The sequence below is a fragment of the Zingiber officinale genome, chromosome 5B, assembly GCF_018446385.1.
Source record: "Zingiber officinale cultivar Zhangliang chromosome 5B, Zo_v1.1, whole genome shotgun sequence".
Lineage (NCBI taxonomy): Eukaryota > Viridiplantae > Streptophyta > Magnoliopsida > Zingiberales > Zingiberaceae > Zingiber > Zingiber officinale.
In genome coordinates this window covers 94464829-94484620 of record NC_055995.1, presented here as the reverse complement: position 1 = coordinate 94484620, position 19792 = coordinate 94464829, and the positions used below count along the sequence as shown (strand labels likewise).

The 19792-nt window shown below is 39.5% G+C and overlaps 1 protein-coding gene across 1 annotated transcript; it reads right to left on the bottom strand.

The window, feature by feature from the left end:
* Window positions 1-390: 390 nt before the first annotated feature.
* On the bottom strand, window positions 391-11569 carry LOC121985044. Its single transcript, XM_042538289.1, has 2 exons — window positions 11258-11569; window positions 391-10434 (listed from the first exon to the last, which is right to left on the bottom strand). The coding sequence occupies exon 2, from the start codon at window positions 9789-9791 to the stop codon at window positions 4620-4622; it is 5172 nt and encodes a 1723-aa protein (XP_042394223.1). The 5' UTR covers window positions 9792-10434; window positions 11258-11569; the 3' UTR covers window positions 391-4619.
* Window positions 11570-19792: the final 8223 nt, after the last annotated feature.

The window sequence follows — 19792 nt, the reverse complement described above, 5'->3', positions numbered from 1 at the left end:
TTTCGGATTAAGAACACACTTTTTGGGTTTTCTAGATATAAAAATGGGGGTTTGGTATTGAAACTGAAATATTAGACCAAGAAATAAATTGCAAGCTCTACAACTATCCTACTGCAGAATTAATTCTAAGAACCAAAAGAAACAAAACTTCAACCTTTGCTGCACTGATCTATAAAACTGCAAAAAATGCAAAACTGCAGAAATAAATTTGAACTAAATGACACTCGACCCATTGCAATTATTGAACTATAAATTCTAGATTCATCTTAATCACTAATAACTAATCTTAAGCTACCAACAATCAACTAGAAACTAAATATGCTTAGCCACAAACATAGAAAACAGAATCGCAGCAAATATTTCTGCACAAACAGGACAAAACAACACACAAAAACAGAACTAAGCATCTCAAATTCATGTAGAAAATGAAACTTCAACTAAATCCAAACTATAAACTATCAGATTTAGAAACAAATATGCAGGAATAAGAAAACCTAAGCTAGAAACAAACTGCAACGAAAATCTAACATCCCTACACCCAAATCTCGGACCAAATTCGTCTTCTCCTTGCCGTCACACAAGGATCTGCAGAGAACACTCCAACAGAGATCGGTCTGGAGTCCTCAAGCTTCAAGTCAACCTCAGATTCCTTGTACCAGCTCACAAATACTCAACGAAGTCAGTTTCTGAAATTGTTCTCTGCTGCGTTATCTGGAAATGGCGTCGCGAGCTGACGAAGAAAGCTGGGAACGTTGAAATGCTGTCGGAAATGGTTCAGAATCACTGGAGGACCACCGCCAATGATCCCGTGAAGGAATGGAAACCCAGACCAGAAGAACACCGCTGGTCTGAGTTGGAAATTGCGCCCCACAGCTACAGTACTTCGCTTGCAAAAACGCTCGCTGGAGAGGTGCTGAAGGTTGGAAACCGGTTGCTGGAAGCTGAGGAACTCCACGCCGATGAGGACAAGGTTGCTCGAAGATTTGGAAGAAGGAAGGGAGCTGCGACCGCGCCGTCAAGAAACTGGCACGATGAACAGTAGTGCGAGCTCACTGTTCACCGTGCCAAACTCTGATTTTATACCTAGGGTTTTTTTCAATTGAGACCTAAGTTCATGTCCAGCTCATGTGTAACTCGAGTCTGAGTTCACTTGGTCAATTAGGGTTTTGGGCTCCTTTTGGTTGAATGAACCATGCCTCCACTTGAATCATGAACCCATTAGTACCCTACAAGACCAAATTCACATAATGAGAAATAAATCATGCATAAGATGGAAAAACATCATAAAGCTCATAAAAATCTTGTTTGGGGAAATATGATCAAAATTGGAATTAAACATATGCAAATATATAAAGAACACCAAATATTAACCCAAAAGTAATGTATCAATTCATAACCTATCAAATCCCCCACACTTATTCTTGCACGTCTCGTGCAAGTGAGCCAACTAAAATAACATCTAAGATGGTACTTCCTACTCCCAACTATTCTTGATCATGTCCAAAAGAAAGTAAAAGGAAGTTACAAGTAAGTATCAAATTTCATAGACTCACACATTCATGACCTCTATTTTCACCTTGGTTCGATACTTAGTAAATTTCATCCATCATGAATAAAGTGAAAATGATAACACTCTAATTCTCCCAAGGTAATTGAGGTGGCTCTCTATTAATCTCAAATCTTGCAAAGGTGGAGGGCACTCAAGCTACTCATATCAAATCCACTACCATAAGCTTGCTTTTCATCTAATTTAACCTCCATCACAGATATTAAGATGCATAATCATGAAACTTTACCACCACTGGGAAAGAGATCAAAATCAGATGTAAATGAAAGAATTACTGCTAATGGAGCAAATCAAAAGATAAAGTTCAACTCAAGGTGGAAAACATGGAACTAGAATGCTATGTGATGTTCAATTTTGACCAAAACATGAATTTCTGCATTTCTTCTTTCCACTGTTTTTTTTAATACTGATTTGGCTTTGTAGCACACCAACCTGCACTCTACCTTTAACTCCACTCATTTCTAGTGCAGATTATATAGTTTCACAGTTTTCATTCATATCCTCGATTAACAGAATTTGATTTCTGCTATTGTTCTGTTTCTTCAATTCTCAGCTGCAGCTCCTTCAAAATTCCCAAGCAAATCTGACATTCTTTGACTTGGTTCGTCTCATGGTCTGAATTACATCCCTTCCTCATCAACACATTGAAATTCTGAAATTTTCAGATTGGCACAGTGGTAACATGAATCTGTTAACTTAATTTTTCTGGTTCTTGTTCAACAACTTCCATCCAAACCTGCCTCACTGATAAGCCTTGGAAGTTATCTCATTTGAAAATGGATCAAAATAATTTCAACTCCCCTATTTCAGATTCGAATATCCAGAGAGTTTGGCACAAAATAGCACATTGTCTTTGGCACAAAACTGATCTACCTTTACTCAGCAGATCCGTATGCAGTTTCTGTTTCAATTGTTCACTTCTTTTCTCTCAACACTCTCTTCTGCATTTGACAGGCAGTAAAGCTTACTTTCTTTCCCTGCAATAGCACAAAAATTTCAGCTTGGATTTACTTTTTCTCACTGCGGTAACAGTCCAAATTTCAGGTTGCACTTATGATTCAGTTTCCAGCTCCAGCTTTGTTCTCTGTTAGGTATTAGATTTCTTGTCCAAAGTCTTGTAAACCCTGGAGAAGAAAGTTATCCATTCATCACCACTAAGTAACAGCTGGATTCCAGATTTTTCCATATTCCAGTAACCCTTGAACTCATTTCTGCACAGCCAATACTGATTTCAGTTTGTCTTCAATGCTGATTTTGTACCAACTTGCCCCTGTTAAGCCTTAAGAATTTCCAACACTTCTTCATCTTGCCTCTTCAAAACCTTTACAATGCATATCCAAAGACCTTCCATTTTTCAGCAGCTTTGGTTTATCACAACTTTCATCCCAATTTGGCACAAAAACTGCCATATTCTGCACAATCTATACTTGCTGAAAATTCTGCACTATACTCATCCCTTTCATTCCAGCACCTTTTCCTTTTGATTTTTTTTTTCTTCTTTGAATTAAGCTTCACTTCCCAATTTGAGAGCTATCATTGTCTTCTTTTACTCCTCTCATTCACCACAATTCAGCTTTGCAAATACCATCAAGTGCCATACTATTTCCAGATTTCAGTAATTGACTTGCAATATTTGTAGAAGTTGTTCATGCTAACATTCCATTTGTTTCTTCACATTACAAAGCTTCATGTAAGCTTTTCTTCTCCTTGATATCATTCCTGAAATCTTGATACTCCATTCATTCCAAACTGCACACTTTCAATTCTGCCAATTTTCCATGTTCTGCATTTCAGATTTGTTACTTGTTATAACTTCTGTTATTACTGCTTCTCAGCTGTTTCAAGCTTCAACAATTATTTCCTTAAAGCTTCACAATCACTTAATCAAACAATAGCTTGATTTCCATCTTGTTTTAGCCAATGCATCACTAAGAAAGTTGCTGAAATTGACAATTTCAGCAAGTTACTGCTACCAGAATTTTTCTAGCCGGTTGAGAGTGCTGCCACAATTGTTGCTGGAATCTGATAATTCAGAGTTTCTGGCATTTTTCTCACTATTTAATACACCAAATTCTTGCATACCATTTGTTACCACATCTTCTCAAATTCCAACTAAACTTTCTTCACTATAAATCTTGCATTCTGATTTTGATACAAAACTTGATACATCATTTCAGCACTAACTTGAATTCTGCAGTCTTCCTCAATTCCAATCTGATTTAATACTTCATCAAACACTCAAATGTATCAAAAATTGGCACAATAACACACAGCAATTTTCATCCACTGAACTTATTAATTCTGCCGAATTCATTTTCTCAATCAAAACATTCTCCACCAAAACAAAAGAACCCAGTTTTCAATTACACACCTCCCCCACACTTACTCTTTTGTCCGTCCCGGCCAAAATAAAATCATCACATATCATCCAAGATAACCACATCCAAAGAAATAAAACATGAGAAAAGAATAAAGATATGATGATTATTGACAAGAGAAATAGCAACAATAGGTGAGGCAATGTGACAGTGGAGTAATCTCCATAAAAATGACTTAATATTGCTCTAGTGGTATTAAATAGATTTAAAGCAAGTTTTAGAGTGAAATAAGCTACAAGTACATCACTCAAATAGGCTCAAACCTCACTAGGTAAATAAAAGTTACCATACCATTTCATCAATCAAGAATCCATCACTAGTATCAACCTCTTGCAATCCTAGAGTTCATTCATGCAATAAAGTCTTTAAACAAGATAATCAAATTTAACATCCCTTTTCAAATCCCTTAAAATGATACAAGGAAATGTCAAAATAAGGAAGTACCATTTATTCCTAAAACAAAGACTAACAAACTTAAAGAAATGGTAACTATCACGCACCTAAAGTGCAAAACTATAACTATGCAAAAATAAAAAACTACTAATGTAACTCAAAATTTATTGATGCAAGAAAATTCTAATGAAACCGAAACTTGTCCTAACATATAAGAAAAACTACTAAAATCTAAAATTTATTCATTTGCAAGGAAACAAAAGATAAAGTAAAACTCCCCTCTAGCTCGGGTAGATAGCATCAACATGTTCCATTTCCTCCACCACCAAGCCCTTCACTTCTTCATGAAACCTTTTAAGCCTTTGTCCATTCACTTTAAAAACCCGGCCAGTAGACATATCCTGGATCTCAACCACTCCATAAAAGAATACATTAGTAACACAATAAGGTCCTTCCCATCTAGATCTCAACTTACCTTTGATCAATTTGAGACGAGATCGATATAGAAGTACTTTGTCACCAATTTGGAAATCTTTCACCTCAATTTGTTTGTCATGAAATCTCTTGGTCTTTTCTTTATAAATCCGTGAGTTCTCAAAGGCTTCCAATCTAATCTCTTCAAGTTCTTGCAGTTGCAACTTTCTTTCTTCTCCAACCGTGTCACTATCAAGGTTGCATGCTTTAACCGCCCAATACGCCCTATGTTCAATCTCCACAGGCAAATGACATGCTTTTCCATAGACAATCCTGTAAGGGGACATTCCAATAGGGGTTTTGAAAGCTGTCCTATATGCCCAAAGTGCATCTTCAAGTCTTTTGCTCCAATCTTTCCTATCCGGTCTCACAGTCTTTTCAAGAATTGATTTCACCTCCCTATTAGACACTTCTGCTTGCCCATTTGTTTGAGGATGATAGGATGTAGAAACTTTGTGTGTAACCCCATACTTATGTAGCAAAGCCTTCATGTGTCTGTTACAAAAATGAGACCCTTGATCACTTATGATCGCCCTGGGTATTCCAAACCTGCAAAATATGTGAGACCTGACAAAACTAACAACAACAGAAGAGTCATCAGTCCGAGTGGGAATGGCCTCCACCCATTTGGAAACATAATCAACTGCCAATAAAATGTAAACAAAACCAAAAGAGGCAGGAAATGGACCCATAAAGTCAATACCCCAAACATCAAAAATCTCACAAAATAAAATGAATTGTTGAGGCATTTCATTTCTAAGTCCTATGTTCCCAGTTCGTTGACACCTATCACATGATCTATAAAAAGCATAGGCATCACGAAAAAGAGTAGGCCAATACAAACCACATTCTAATACTTTCCTAGCAGTTCTTTGTGGTCCAAAATGTCCTCCACACTCAAAAGAATGACAAAAAGTAAGTACAGACTGAAACTCAGAGTCAGGTATGCATCTCCTAATGATCTGATCACTACAAAACTTCCACAAATAAGGATCATCCCAAACATAAAATTTTGAATCACTTTTTAATTTATCTTTTTGAGCTTTTGAAAATTGTTTGGGATAAACATGTGCAACTAAGAAATTCACTAGATCCACATACCATGGAGACTCACCCTGCAGCTGTAGAAGCTGCTCATCCCTGAAATCATCATCAATGGCCGAATGGTCTAAGTCTCCTTCAATCCTGCTCAAATGATCTGCAACCAAGTTCTCCTTCCGGCTCCTATCACGTATCTCTACGTCGAATTCTTGAAGCAGAAGCATCCATCTGATTAATCTAGGCTTTGCATCAGGCTTCTTGAGGAGATACTTCAAAGCTGCATGATCAGAAAAAATAATCACATGAGAACAAAGAAGATATGATCTGAACTTATCTAAAGCAAAAACAATAGAAAGAAGCTCTTTTTCTGTTGTTGTGTAGTTTGCTTGAGCTGAGTCCAAAGTCTTGGAAGCATAGCAAATAACATGGGGTGCTCCATCCACTCTCTGTGCTAGTACAGCTCCCACTGCATAATCTGAAGCATCACACATCAACTCAAAAGGTAAGGACCAGTCTGGGGGTCTGATAATAGGTGCTAAAGTAAGAGCCTCCTTCAATCTGTCAAAACCCTCTCTGCACCTCTGATCGAAATCAAACAAAACATCCTTCTGAAGTAGCTGAGACAATGGTAGAGCAATCTTACTGAAGTCTCTAATAAATCTCCTATAGAATCCTGCATGACCAAGAAAAGCTCGAACCTCCCGCACGCATGCAGGGTAAGATAAAGAAGATATAGCGCTAACTTTAGCAGGATCTACTTCAATGCCTTTCCTAGAGACTATATGACCTAAAACAATGCCATGCTCTACCATAAAGTGACACTTTTCAAAATTTAAAACCAAATCCGTGTCAATACATCTACTCAAAACTCGAGACAAGTTTTCCAAACATGCATCAAAAGAAGAGCCATAAACAGAAAAATCATCCATGAATACTTCCATGCAATGCTCTAATAAATCACCAAAAATACTCACCATGCATCGCTGAAAAGTACCTGGAGCGTTGCACAATCCAAATGGCATCCTACGATATGCGAATGTCCCAAAAGGACAAGTGAAGGTCGTCTTCTCCTGGTCCTCTGGGTCGATGCAAATATGAAAATAACCAGTGTACCCATCAAGAAAACAATAATGTGACTTACCTGCCAGCCTCTCCAACATCTGATCAATAAAAGGTAGTGGATAATGATCCTTCCTGCTTGCTTGGTTCAGTTTCCTGTAGTCCACACATACTCTCCAGGAATTCTTCACTCTCGTGGGCACCAGTTCATTCTCTTCATTAGCTACCACTGTCACCCCTGACTTCTTCGGAACCACATGGATGGGACTGACCCATTTGCTGTCAGAAATCGGATAAATAATGCCTGCCTGTAAGAGTCTAGTCACCTCCTTCTTTACCACATCCAAGATCAAAGGGTTCAGTCGTCTTTGTGGCTGTCTCACTGGCTTCACATCCTCCTCCAAATAGATCCTATGCATACAAATGGAAGGACTGATCCCAGGAATGTCCACCAAAGTCCATCCAATGGCCTTCCTATGCTGTCTCAGAATCTCTAATAATCTCTCCTCCTGATCTGGTTCCAAATTCTGAGCTATGATGACAGGTAGCTGCTGATTTTCTCCCAAATATGCATATTTCAGATGTTGGGGCAATGGTTTCAACTCCTCTTGTGTCTGCTCCATAATAGGTGATCCTAGGGGTAATGCTGCTGAGCAATCCCCTACACATACCTCTTCCTCTCTGAGCGATCCTAGGGGTAATGCTTCTCCTAAGCAATCCCCTACGCATTCACTTGAACTACCACTTTCTTCCACCTCTAAAATCTCCTCCAACAAAGAAACAATCTCATTCTCTTGACCAAAATCAGAAACCTCCAAATCTGAATCAATATCTGACAAGAAATCCATGCCATCCAACTCTTCCGATATATCCATGCTAAGTATAGAATGATCCTCTCTAGGATGCTTCATAGCCTCAAAAATGCTGAAACGAACCACTGTGTCTCCTATCTCCATAGAAAGAGTTCCTGCATGTACATCTATCTTTGTTCTAGCAGTCTTCAGGAATGGACGCCCCAGAATAAGCGGAGCCCTGTTTGCAAGCACATCACCCTCCATATCTAAGATGTAAAAATCTGCAGGAAAAATTAACTCCCTCACTTTTACCAATACATCCTCAATCACTCCTGCTGGGTGTGCTTGACTACGGTTGGCCAACTGAATCACTACACTTGTAGGCTGCAAAGGTCCAATTCTTAATGACTGAAAAACTGATTTAGGCATCACATTAATAGAAGTTCCAAGATCTAACATCGCATCCTCAAAGATACAATCTCCTATCACACAAGGCACGGTGAAAACTCCTGGATCTTCACACTTCTGAGGAACTGACTGAAGTAATGCTGAAACATTCTTTCCCATACTTATCAATTCATTTCCCTTCAATTTCTTTTTGTGCACACAAAGATCCTTGAGGAATTTGGCATATTTTGGAATTTTCTTAATCATGGTAAGCAAAGGAACGTTCACTTCAACCTTGCTGAACAATTTCACCAATTCTTGATATTCTTTAGCCTTTTCTTCCTCCAACTCTTTCCTTGGTTGTACACTTCTTTGAGGGAAAGGTAATGGAATAGAATGCTCAACTCCTTGCTGGTTTAGATTTCTGTCCAGATTCTGTCCAGAATTTTCCAGATTTTGTGCTGAATTTGGAGCTGAATTTGAAGCTGCTGGTGGAGTAAATTCTAAGCCGAAATCTGCTCCATCAGTTTGATCAGAATCTGAAACTTCTGGTTGATTGAAATGTTGCTGATCAAATCCAGTAATCCAATTCTGTGCAGAATCTGGCTGCTCTGAATTTGCTGGAAAATTCTGGAAATTTTGTGAATTCGAAACTGCAAATGGCTTGGAAATATTCTGCTGTGCTCCTACTGGAAAATTAGGATTTGGGTCTGAAATTGTTTTACCACTTCGCAGAGTTAATGCACTCACATTTCCCTTAGGATTTGGAGTGGGTTGTGAAGGTAATTGTCCAGATCCTTGATTTTGCATTTGATTGATGTTGTTAGCAAGTTGCCCAATCTGTCTTTCAATGTTTTGCAGCGTTGTATCAGTTCTTTGTTGGTGTTGCTGCTGTTGCATCATTTGCTGCATCAAATCTTCAATTTTCGAGTTGCTAAAGTTGTGCTGAGGTTGCATTGATCTAGGACTTGTAGAAGATGGAAGTGCAAGCTGAAATTGATGCTGATTCGCACTGCTTGGCTGCTGGAAATTCTGCACAGGTTGCTGAATTTGCTGGAAATGGTTTTGCTGATTCTGTGCATTCTGAAATTGTGGCTGAAATGCAACATTCGAATGCTGAAAATTCTGGAATGGTTGAAATTGCTGATTTTGGTTAGAATGAACTGTTGGATGGTTCTGGAAATAATGTTGATTCTGCTGATGCTGAAATGATGGCTGACCAATCTGATTTTGTGTTGGCTGCTGATAAAATGTGTTCCCATACCTCAAATTAGGATGATTCCTCCATCCCGGATTATAAGTTGAAGAGTTGGGATCATACTTGTGTTGCTGAAATTGAGGTCTTGAAATGGCTGCAACAGATTCATCTTGATATAAATTAGGACAATGATTCGAAGAATGATCTTGGCTTGAACAAATTCCACACAACTTCATCATTGATAAAGGAAAATTTGAAACATGACTCGAATTTTGCAACACCATTTGCTTCACTAGAGAGGTCAATTCTTGCAAATTATTTCTGATTTCTTGTTGCTCATTCGAAACCAAATGAGTTTCATTAACCACTCTAGTCCCAAGAGCTCTACTCCCAAATTGCTGTGAATTTTCTGCCCTATTTGAAATTAACTCTCTTGCTTGATTTGGAGTCTTATTCACCAAGGCTCCTCCAGCTGCCGCATCTATCATGCTCCTATCCATAGGAAGTAGACCCTCATAGAAATATTGAACAAGAAGCTGATCACTAATCTGATGTTGTGGACAACTCGAACACAGCTTCTTGAATCTCTCCCAATAATCATAAAGAGTCTCTCCCACTACTTACTGAATACCACAAATGCTCTTCCTGATAGTTGCAGTCCTAGAAGCTGGGAAAAATTTATCCAAAAATGCTTTCTTCATATCAATCCAACTAGTAATGTATCCAGCTGGAAGGCAATATAACCAGTCCTTTGCTACTCCTGTCAAAGAGAATGGAAAGACCCTCAACTTAATGTCTTCTTCTGAAATCCCCTGTGGCTTCATAGTGGAACAAACCACATGGAATTCATGTAGATGGCGGTTGGGATCCTCTCCTGATAACCCTTGAAATTTGGGAAGCAGATGAATAAGTCCTGATCTAAGTTCAAAATCTCCTGCCAAGTCTGGATAAGTGATGCATGAGTACTTATAAGCCACATCTGGTGCTGCAAGCTCTTTCATAGTTCAATCCCCTTCTGTTATCTGATTATCCATCTCTGAAATTCTACTCTCACAAGTTGCTACTGACCTAGCTTGTCTCCTTAAAGCCCAAAAGGTTCTCTCAATCTCCGGGTCAAGTTCAAGCAATGCTGCAAAGGAAGACCTAGTCATGCAAGCCAATAAACAATCAAAATTCAGTAGATATTCAATAAAATCAAAAAAATCAGCAAACTAAAGCTGAGAAAAATATTCACAATCCAAAACAAACAAACAATTCTAGCAAAGTTTAAAGTCCCCGGCAACGGCGCCAAAATTTGGTAAGCTCTCTAAATAGATGTCACAAATAAACTCCCAAATTAATATTATGATTAAAAACCCACAACTACACAAAGAAATGTTTTAGTATAAGGCCCGAGTCGAATTTCCGAGGATTATGCTAGAACGTGCTTGTTTCGGATTAAGAACACACTTTTTGGGTTTTCTAGATATAAAAATGGGGGTTTGGTATTGAAACTGAAATATTAGACTAAGAAATAAATTGCAAGCTCTACAACTATCCTACTGCAGAATTAATTCTAAGAACCAAAAGAAACAAAACTTCAACCTTTGCTGCACTGATCTATAAAACTGCAAAAAATGCAAAACTGTAGAAATAAATTTGAACTAAATGACACTCGACCCATTGCAATTATTGAACTATAAATTCTGGATTCATCTTAATCACTAATAACTAATCTTAAGCCACCAACAATCAACTAGAAACTAAATATGCTTAGCCACAAACATAGAAAACAGAATCGCAGCAAATATTTCTGCACAAACAGGACAAAACAACACACAAAAACAGAACTAAGCATCTCAAATTCATGTAGAAAATGAAACTACAACTAAATCCAAACTATAAACTATCAGATTTAGAAACAAATCTGCAGGAATAAGAAAACCTAAGCTAGAAACAAACTGCAACGAAAATCTAACATCCCTACACCCAAATCTCGGACCAAATTCGTCTTCTCCTTGCCGTCACACAAGGTTCTGCAGAGAACACTCCAACAGAGTTCGTTCTGGAGTCCTCAAGCTTCAAGTCAACCTCAGATTCCTTGTACCAGCTCACAAATACTCAACGAAGTCAGTTTCTGAAATTGTTCTCTGCTGCGTTTTCTGGAAATGGCGTCGCGAGCTGACGAAGAAAGCTGGGAACGTTGAAATGCTGTCGGAAATGGTTCAGAATCACTGGAGGACCACCGCCAATGATCCCGTGAAGGAATGGAAACCCAGACCAGAAGAACACCGCTGGTCTGAGCTGGAAATTGCGCCCCACAGCTACAGTACTTTGCCTGCAAAAACGCTCGCTGGAGAGGTGCTGAAGGTCGGAAACCGGTTGCTGGAAGCTGAGGAACTCCACGCCGATGAGGACAAGGTTGCTCGAAGATTTGGAAGAAGGAAGGGAGCTGCGACCGCGCCGTCAAGAAACTGACACGATGAACAGTAGCGCGAGCTCACTGTTCACCGTGCCAAACTCTGATTTTATACCTAGGGTTTTTTTTCAATTGAGACCTAAGTTCATGTCCAGCTCATGTGTAACTCGAGTCTGAGTTCACTTGGTCAATTAGGGTTTTGGGCTCCATTTGGTTGAATGAACCATGCCTCCACTTGAATTATGAACCCATTAGTACCCTACAAGACCAAATTCACATAATGAGAAATAAATCATGCATAAGATGGAAAAACATCATAAAGCTCATAAAAATCTTGTTTGGGGAAATATGATCAAAATTGGAATTAAACATATGCAAATATATAAAGAACACCAAATATTAACCCAAAAGTAATGTATCAATTCATAACCTATCAGCCTCCAGACAACTCAAGGATTATGAGAAGAATTACCCTACTCATGACCTTGAGCTTGCAGCAGTAGTGTTCGCTCTCAAAATTTGGAGACATTACTTATATGGAGCTCAGTGCAGAATGTATACAGATCATCAGAGTCTGAAGTACTTCTTCACTCAGAAGGATCTGAACATGCGACAGCGCAGATGGCTTGAGCTGGTCAAAGACTACGATATAGACATCCTCTACCATCCAGGGAAAGCCAATAAGGTAGCCGACGCACTCCGCAGAAAATCCAGTGCTACCTTATCATCTCTTACAGCCATGTCACCGCCCCTACAGAAGGAGATCGTAGATTTCGGTCTCGAACTCATCGTTGGACAGCTCTCTACTATGACCTTAGAGTCTACCTTGCTTGGTGATATTCAGTTAGCTCAGGAGCAGGACCCTGAAATTCAGAAAATCAAGCAAGGGCTAGCAGAATCAAAAAGTAGAGAATTCAGAGTGTCCGATAGCGGGGTGTTGTATTTTGGTGACAGACTCTGTGTTCCAGATCAGGAGGAGCTAACGAGGATGATTTTAGATGAGGCTCACAAGACCCCCTATGCGATGCATCCAGGTTCCACCAAAATGTACCAAGACCTGAAGAACCATTTTTGGTGGCCCGGGATGAAGCGGGACATCGCCAGATATGTTAGCATCTGCCTTACCTGCCAGCGGGTCAAGGCAGAACATCAGCGACCAGGAGGAGTTCTGCAGCCTATACAGATTCCAGAGTGGAAGTGGGAGGATATCTCTATGGATTTCATAGTGGGACTGCCCAGAACCACGAGTGGTTTTGACGCCATCTGGGTAGTAGTCGACAGGTTGACTAAATCAGCCCACTTCTTAGCTATCAAGATATCCTACTCCATGGAGAAGCTAGCTCAGTTATATCTCCAGGAGATTGTCAGACTTCATGGAGTCCCACGAACCATCATTTCAGACAGAGACAGCAGATTCACATCACACTTCTGGGAGTGTGTACAGTCAGCGTTGGGCACTAAGTTAAAGTTCAGCACAGCATTCCATCCTCAGACAGATGGTCAGACGGAGCGAGTAAATCAGGTACTCGAAGATATGCTCCGAGCGTGTGCCCTAGACTTCAAGGGAAGTTGGTGCAAATATCTGAGTTTAGCAGAATTTGCATACAACAACAGCTATCAGGCCACTATCGGCATGGCACCTTACGAGGCTCTCTATGGGCGGAGGTGTAGATCTCCAATCTGCTGGTATGAGAGTGGTGAACAGAAAGAACTAGAGCTTCAGACAGATCTAGTAGCAGATACCACAGCAGCTATACAGCAGATCCGCCAGAGGATAGAGACAGCTCAGAGCCGCCAGAAGAGCTATGCTGATACAGAGTTTTCAGTTGGGGATTCAGTGTTCCTCAGAGTAGCTCCCATGAAGGGAGTAATGCATTTTCGGAAGAAGGGCAAGCTAAGTCCCAGATATGTGGGACCATACCTTATCAGCAGAAGAGTGGGCAAGGTAGCATATGAGTTAGAGCTACCCCAGGAAATGTCAGCTGTCCACAACGTATTTCATGTCTCTATGCTGAAGAAGCATACCCTAGATGTCACCCAAGTGATTGAGCCCCAGTCGGTACAGATCCGCGAAGACCTCAGCTATGATAGTCGGCCTATTCAGATAATAGACCGAGCAGTTAAGAAATTACGGAACAACGAAGTACCATTAGTCAAAGTTATTTGGCACAGTCACACAGCAGAAGAGGCAACTTGGGAGACAGAAGCCAACATGAGACAGAAGTACCCAGAATTGTTCTAAGTTCGAGGACGAACTTTTTATAAGGTATGGGGGATTGTAATGCCCGAAAATTCTCAAACTTGCATTAGAATTATTCTATGATTTTTCTGGAATTTTTAGATATTTTTCCGGAATTTTCCGAGTAGCGGAAATAGCAAAAATAATTAGAAGAATAAAAAGGCTTAAGCGGGAATCGAACCCGGGACCTCTCGGGTCCGCTAAACCTTTAGTTAGCCTTAGTAACCGGTGAACCCAGCAGGGCCGTGCTGAAAGGAAAGGAGAATCAAATATATTTATATTTAAGTTGGGCATAGTTATCCGCTTAATATAAATAGGAAAAACTTAAGTGTGGGTTTGGTTTAATTTGGTTCGGCAGCCCTCTCCTCACAAAACCTCACGCCAATTCTTTTCTCCAAACCCTCACCGATGCCAACCCCTCCTTCTTCTCCTTCTCTCGGCGCCAACACCCAAACAACCTAGGGTTCTCTCCCTAGGGTCCCAAGGTCACTTTCCGGAGACGATTTCAGCACGAGGACGTTCCCCTCCGCGAGTAGAGCACGTGGACGCGAGCGGATCGTCGAGAAGTCGTCTCCCCCGGAATTCCTAGTGATTATATTTGTAAGAAATCTAGCACACAAGGTAAGAAACCCCTCACCTGCAGTATAAGTAGCTCTCGTTTGATTGCATGCTTATAATTTAGTTATATGTAGATTTTTATCGACATCTAGAGTGTATTTAATTCTCTTCGCAGATTTAGGGGTTAGTTGAGTACCTCTAGATGGGCCGGACACGTTTTTCCTCTTCAGATAGAGGTTCTAGACGTCGTCGGGTGCCTAGAGGTGGTTTCCCTATTAGAGAGGAGAGTTGGAGCACACTAGGTGTTCGATAAAAATGTTTAGCGCAACATTAGACAGTTTTAACAGTATAGTTAAATGTATAGAGACATTTAAAACAGCATATCAGTTTTATTCCGGCTTTATGGGACTAGATGTCCAATGGGTGGGCTCCCACAGTCGCCTCTAGGTTCAGACAACCTAGTTTTGGGTTTAGAAAACCTGGATTCAGCTAATTAGCATTTCAGTATTTTACTTTCAGCAGCGGCACTGTACTGGATTAGATATCCACTGGGCTGGACTCCCATAGTCGTCCCTAGGTTTAGCTAACCTAGTAAACCCTACTAGATTCGGAACTTGCAATCCCGGGTTTAGATAGGGATGCGCGCACAACAAATACAGTTGCCAGGGCCCTACAGCAGCATGTTTAGTATTTTCATCTATTATTTATAATAGTTTTCCAAATCAGTTTTAAAACATAATGGAATTCAGTATTAGCTCAGTCTCAGCTTAGCTCACTTTTGTATCAACTCAGCTTATTTCAGTTGTTAAATACGATAGCTTCATATACAGTTATAGACATGTTATGATCAGTTTTATTTTATGTTCAACTTATGTTATGCCATGCCTTGTATGATACCATGCCATGCTTGCATATTCAGTATGTTTTTCAAACAGCATGATTCAAAAGCATATTTGCATCGTATGCATGATTTAGTGAGGTAGATGGTTTCTTACTAAGCTTTTTAGCTTACAGATACTATTTTTCCTTATACTACAGATACAGGTAAAAGGAAAATGGACTAGCGGTGGAGGCTGGAGGTCAGTGCAGATGAGGATGTGTGTGGCAGGAACCGGAATAAAGATCCTAGGGATCTAGTTTTATTTTACTACGCATTAGAACTTGTAGCAAGCCTAGTTATTAAAGTCTTGTTCTCTTTTCCCTTATGCTTCGCATTCTAGTATGGTTAATGGTATGAACTAGTGAACATGCATTATATTATGTCTTGAATGTTGCCAATGTATGGTAGAATAGTTATTAGTATATGTTAGAGTGGTTGCAGGTGGTTTAGGCACGACAAGGTGTCGAAATCAGCATTTCTGATTTCGTATCAGGAAATCAGATGTTGGATCGGTCTGCCGACCGATCCAGTAGTGTGCCAGGCTTCTGGATCGGTCATCCGACAGTAGCGTTCCAGGGGTTTCGGGTGCCTGGATCGGTCTGCCGACCGATCCAGACACACCTGGATCGGTCTGCCCGACCGATCCAGCCACACATGGATCGGTCTGCCCGACCGATCCAGTTGGGAACCGAATGCCCCATAGCTTCGATCGATCTGCGGATCGATCGACAGGACTGTAGTTGGTTGGGATGTTCAGTTTCCCCTCCTTAGCATATGTACACCAGCAAAGAAGGTCTTTAGACCTTTCTTAGCAGTTGTATCCGTCATTAGTAGACTAAAATTTTAATTAGCCCAGCTTTCCGCACAGTATAGTTTAGCATAATTGTAGCGACCGACCTTACAGCCAGTACCCAGAAGGTGGGTCGTTACATCAGTAAACTCACTTAATTAGTGGACATTCGATATCTTAAACACAGGGAGACTAACACACTCATAATAAGAAGGAGCCCAAAAAAATGTAATTTGGGATTGGTGCGGTAGTTCAATAATAGTTCTCTACTGGAATGAATTATTATTGATAAAATTAAGTTGTGTGTTCGGGGCGAACACGGGATGCTTAATTTTATCGGGAGACCAAAACCAATTCCTCCTCTCGGTCCCTATCGTAGCCTCTTATTTATAGAGTACTATACCTACCTATACCCACCTTCTATACCCATCTAAAGGGGGCCGACCTAGTTAGCTTGGAATCAAGCTAGGGCCGGCCTAAGCATAGTTTGGGGTGGCCGGCCCTAGCTTGAACCCAAGCTAGAGGGGGCCGACCATAATTAAATTAAAAAATAATTTTAATTTTAATTTTTATTATGTGGAAGATATAATTTAAAGAGAATTAAAATTAAAATATCTCTCTTAAAAGGATCTACAAAAGATTAAAGAAAGAGATTTGATCTCTTTCCTTATTTGTACATTGGAAAGATATTTTATTTTCTCTTTAAAAATTATTCACATGTTGAAAAATTAAAATTATAGAAATTTCTTTTTATCAACCATGAAGGGATTTTTGAAGAGAAATTTTATTTTTAAAATTTCCGGAAACAAATTAGGAAGTTTTAATTTGTTGATTGAAACTTGTCTAATTTGCCTCTCTATGATGTGGCCGGCCATTAAGAGTTTAATTGGGAAATTTTATTTTATTTTTCTCAATTAAATCATGTCAAGGAAATTAAGGAAATTTTATTGTAATTAAATTTCCTAATTTACCAAGGCTAAGGAATATAAAAGAAGGGGTGGGGGTGCCTTCATTGGGTACAACCTCTATTATTTTTCCTTCCTCTCTTATTCCTTGGTGTGGCCGGCCAACATCCTCTCCCTCTCTTCCTCTTTGTGGTGGCCGAAACATCCCTCTTGCTTGGAGCTCTTGTGGTGGCCGGATACTACTTGGAGAAGAAGAAGAAGAAAGAGAGAAAGCTTGCATCCCTTGGAGCTTGGTTGGTGTTTTTCTTCTTCCTTGGTGAAGCTCTCTTGTGTTGGCCGAACCTAGCTAGGAGGAGAAGAAGGTTCATTGGTGGTTTCTCATCTCGGAAGATCGTTGCCCACACAACGTCCGAGGTTAGAAGAGGAATACGGTAGAAGATCAAGAGGTCTTTCTAAAAGGTATAACTAGTAATTTTTCTTTTCGCATCATACTAGTTATTTTTGGAAATAATATCAAATACAAGAGGCTTACGATTCTAGTATTTCGAATATGTTTTTCGATGTTGTGTTCTTTTGTTTTATTTTTCCTTGTGATTTGATTGTTCCTTTCGGTTAACCTAAAGTTATTTTAGGAAATTAAATATTAGCTTTCCATAAAAGGTTTTGTCTAGTCGGTGGTGGTTGCTCCCATATCCAAGAAGGCCATGTGCCTCGCCACGTCAGTACTGGGAACTAATTATGGAAATTAATATTTAATGGAATTAATAACTTAAGGTGATTTGGATTAAACGTGTTAAGTTCCGCAGGAGATCCAAGTCTAAACCTAAAAGAACAAATAGATTAAGTTTTGGATCAAACGTGTTAAGTTCCGCAGGTGATCCAAAATTTAATTTAAAAGAACACATGGTAGCTAGGAAAAGGTTCAGACCTTTGTACAAAATTTTTGTACAGTGGAACCTCTAGGTTTTCCGAGTAGCAACCAACAGAGCCCTCATCATCAGGATTCCCGCAGTCTTCCGGACATCCAGAACCTCCTAGGCACTCTTTTGCCTATGGCACGGGACCCTCTAGGTTTGATTTTTCTGACTTCCATGCCTCCTTAGACTCCCTTCATGAGAAGCAAAATACCCAACAATAATTGTTGTAGGGTCGCTTCAAGTTATCTGACAACCAGTTTAGAGAGGTATAGGACCATTTTCAGTTTACTAGGGACTTCCATAGTCAGGTTATAGGGTTTGTTCAGGATTATGAGGTTGACTAGGAAAGAATGAGAAATTTTATGGATGATATGGATATCACTAGACAACAAGTAGATGCCCTTTATCAATATCATCAACACCTTGGCCATCTTCCTGGTATGCCTAGATTTCTCCTTGGGACACATCGGGGACCCCCTTATCCCCCACCCCCGCCATCGTATTGATTTCATCGGGGTGTTGTGTCTGTCTGCACAACCTGAGTGGAGTCGAGTTTTCTTTTCTTTCTGCATTTTATTTTATTTTGCATATTTTATTAGTTTGCTTTGTTTATTCACATTTTATGAGTTTCATATTTCTAGTTTTGAGGCATATTTGAGAACATCAAACCTTCTACTTTTTCTGCTACTTGTCCGACAGTAAAATGACTAGCATCTTCTTAGTTCATGTGTTGTCAAGATAGTGTTAGTATGTTTGGTGTATCTCCTTTATCTATCTTTAGTAGCATGAAATAAGCTAAGTATTGTAGGGAGTTTGGTATAAGTTTTGGCCTAACCTTAAGGATCTTATTTATACTACACTTAAGTACTTAAGCTTAAATAGCATAAATATTTTTGGAATAGTTATGATTCATCCAAATTATTTAGTACTTTTGTTCCTATGGTGATTTCTTATTTACATTTTGGTTACTGGATAACCTCGGATCATGGAAGCTCATTTGGAAAAATCTAAATTCCAAATTAGTACTACCTCTATAGCACCAATATATATATATATATATATATATATATATATAAAATGAATAAGGGATAAAAAAATAGTTGCCGTGAGTGGAAACTAACAATTCACCCCTTTGAGACCGAGTTAGGTTACTGGGGAAATGAATGTTATGTTTCTCTTAATTCCGAGTAGTATCCTTTGAAACCTTGTATAAATTAAGGAAAACGAACCAAGTGTATGGCAGGTAAGTGCCTATCACTGGGAACATTAGGAACTCAATTGTATGACGACTTAACTAGGACAGAAAATTGAAACTTGAAGAGTTTGAGCTACTTATTGCACCGAGCACAAAGAACTTATGCTTAGGCCATACTTAGGTAACTGCACAATCATGCTTACCAATGAAACTAGTTGATAGAGTTAGGCGAATGCACTAGGGATTATGAAACACTGCCAGACACTCATGAACATAGTTTGTAGCATTTTGCTTGAGGACAAGCAAAGGTTCAAGTCTGGGGGTGTAATGTGCGTAAATATTATGATAGTTTATGCATGTTTTTATCGCACATTCACTTGCTTTATACGTACATATTCTTCGTATGATCGCCTCTTTTATCATGTATTCATCATATATATTCTTTTGTTTGATATATGCTCTTTATTTAATTTTGTGTTGACAGGGACAACTTTTAGAGCGAAAACGGTGATTGTCGACGCATCGGAACAAAGCAGAGAGCACAACCGTGCAACCTTGCACGGCCGTATGGCCAATCCAGAGAGGGATTAGAGCACAACCATGCAACCCTACACGACCG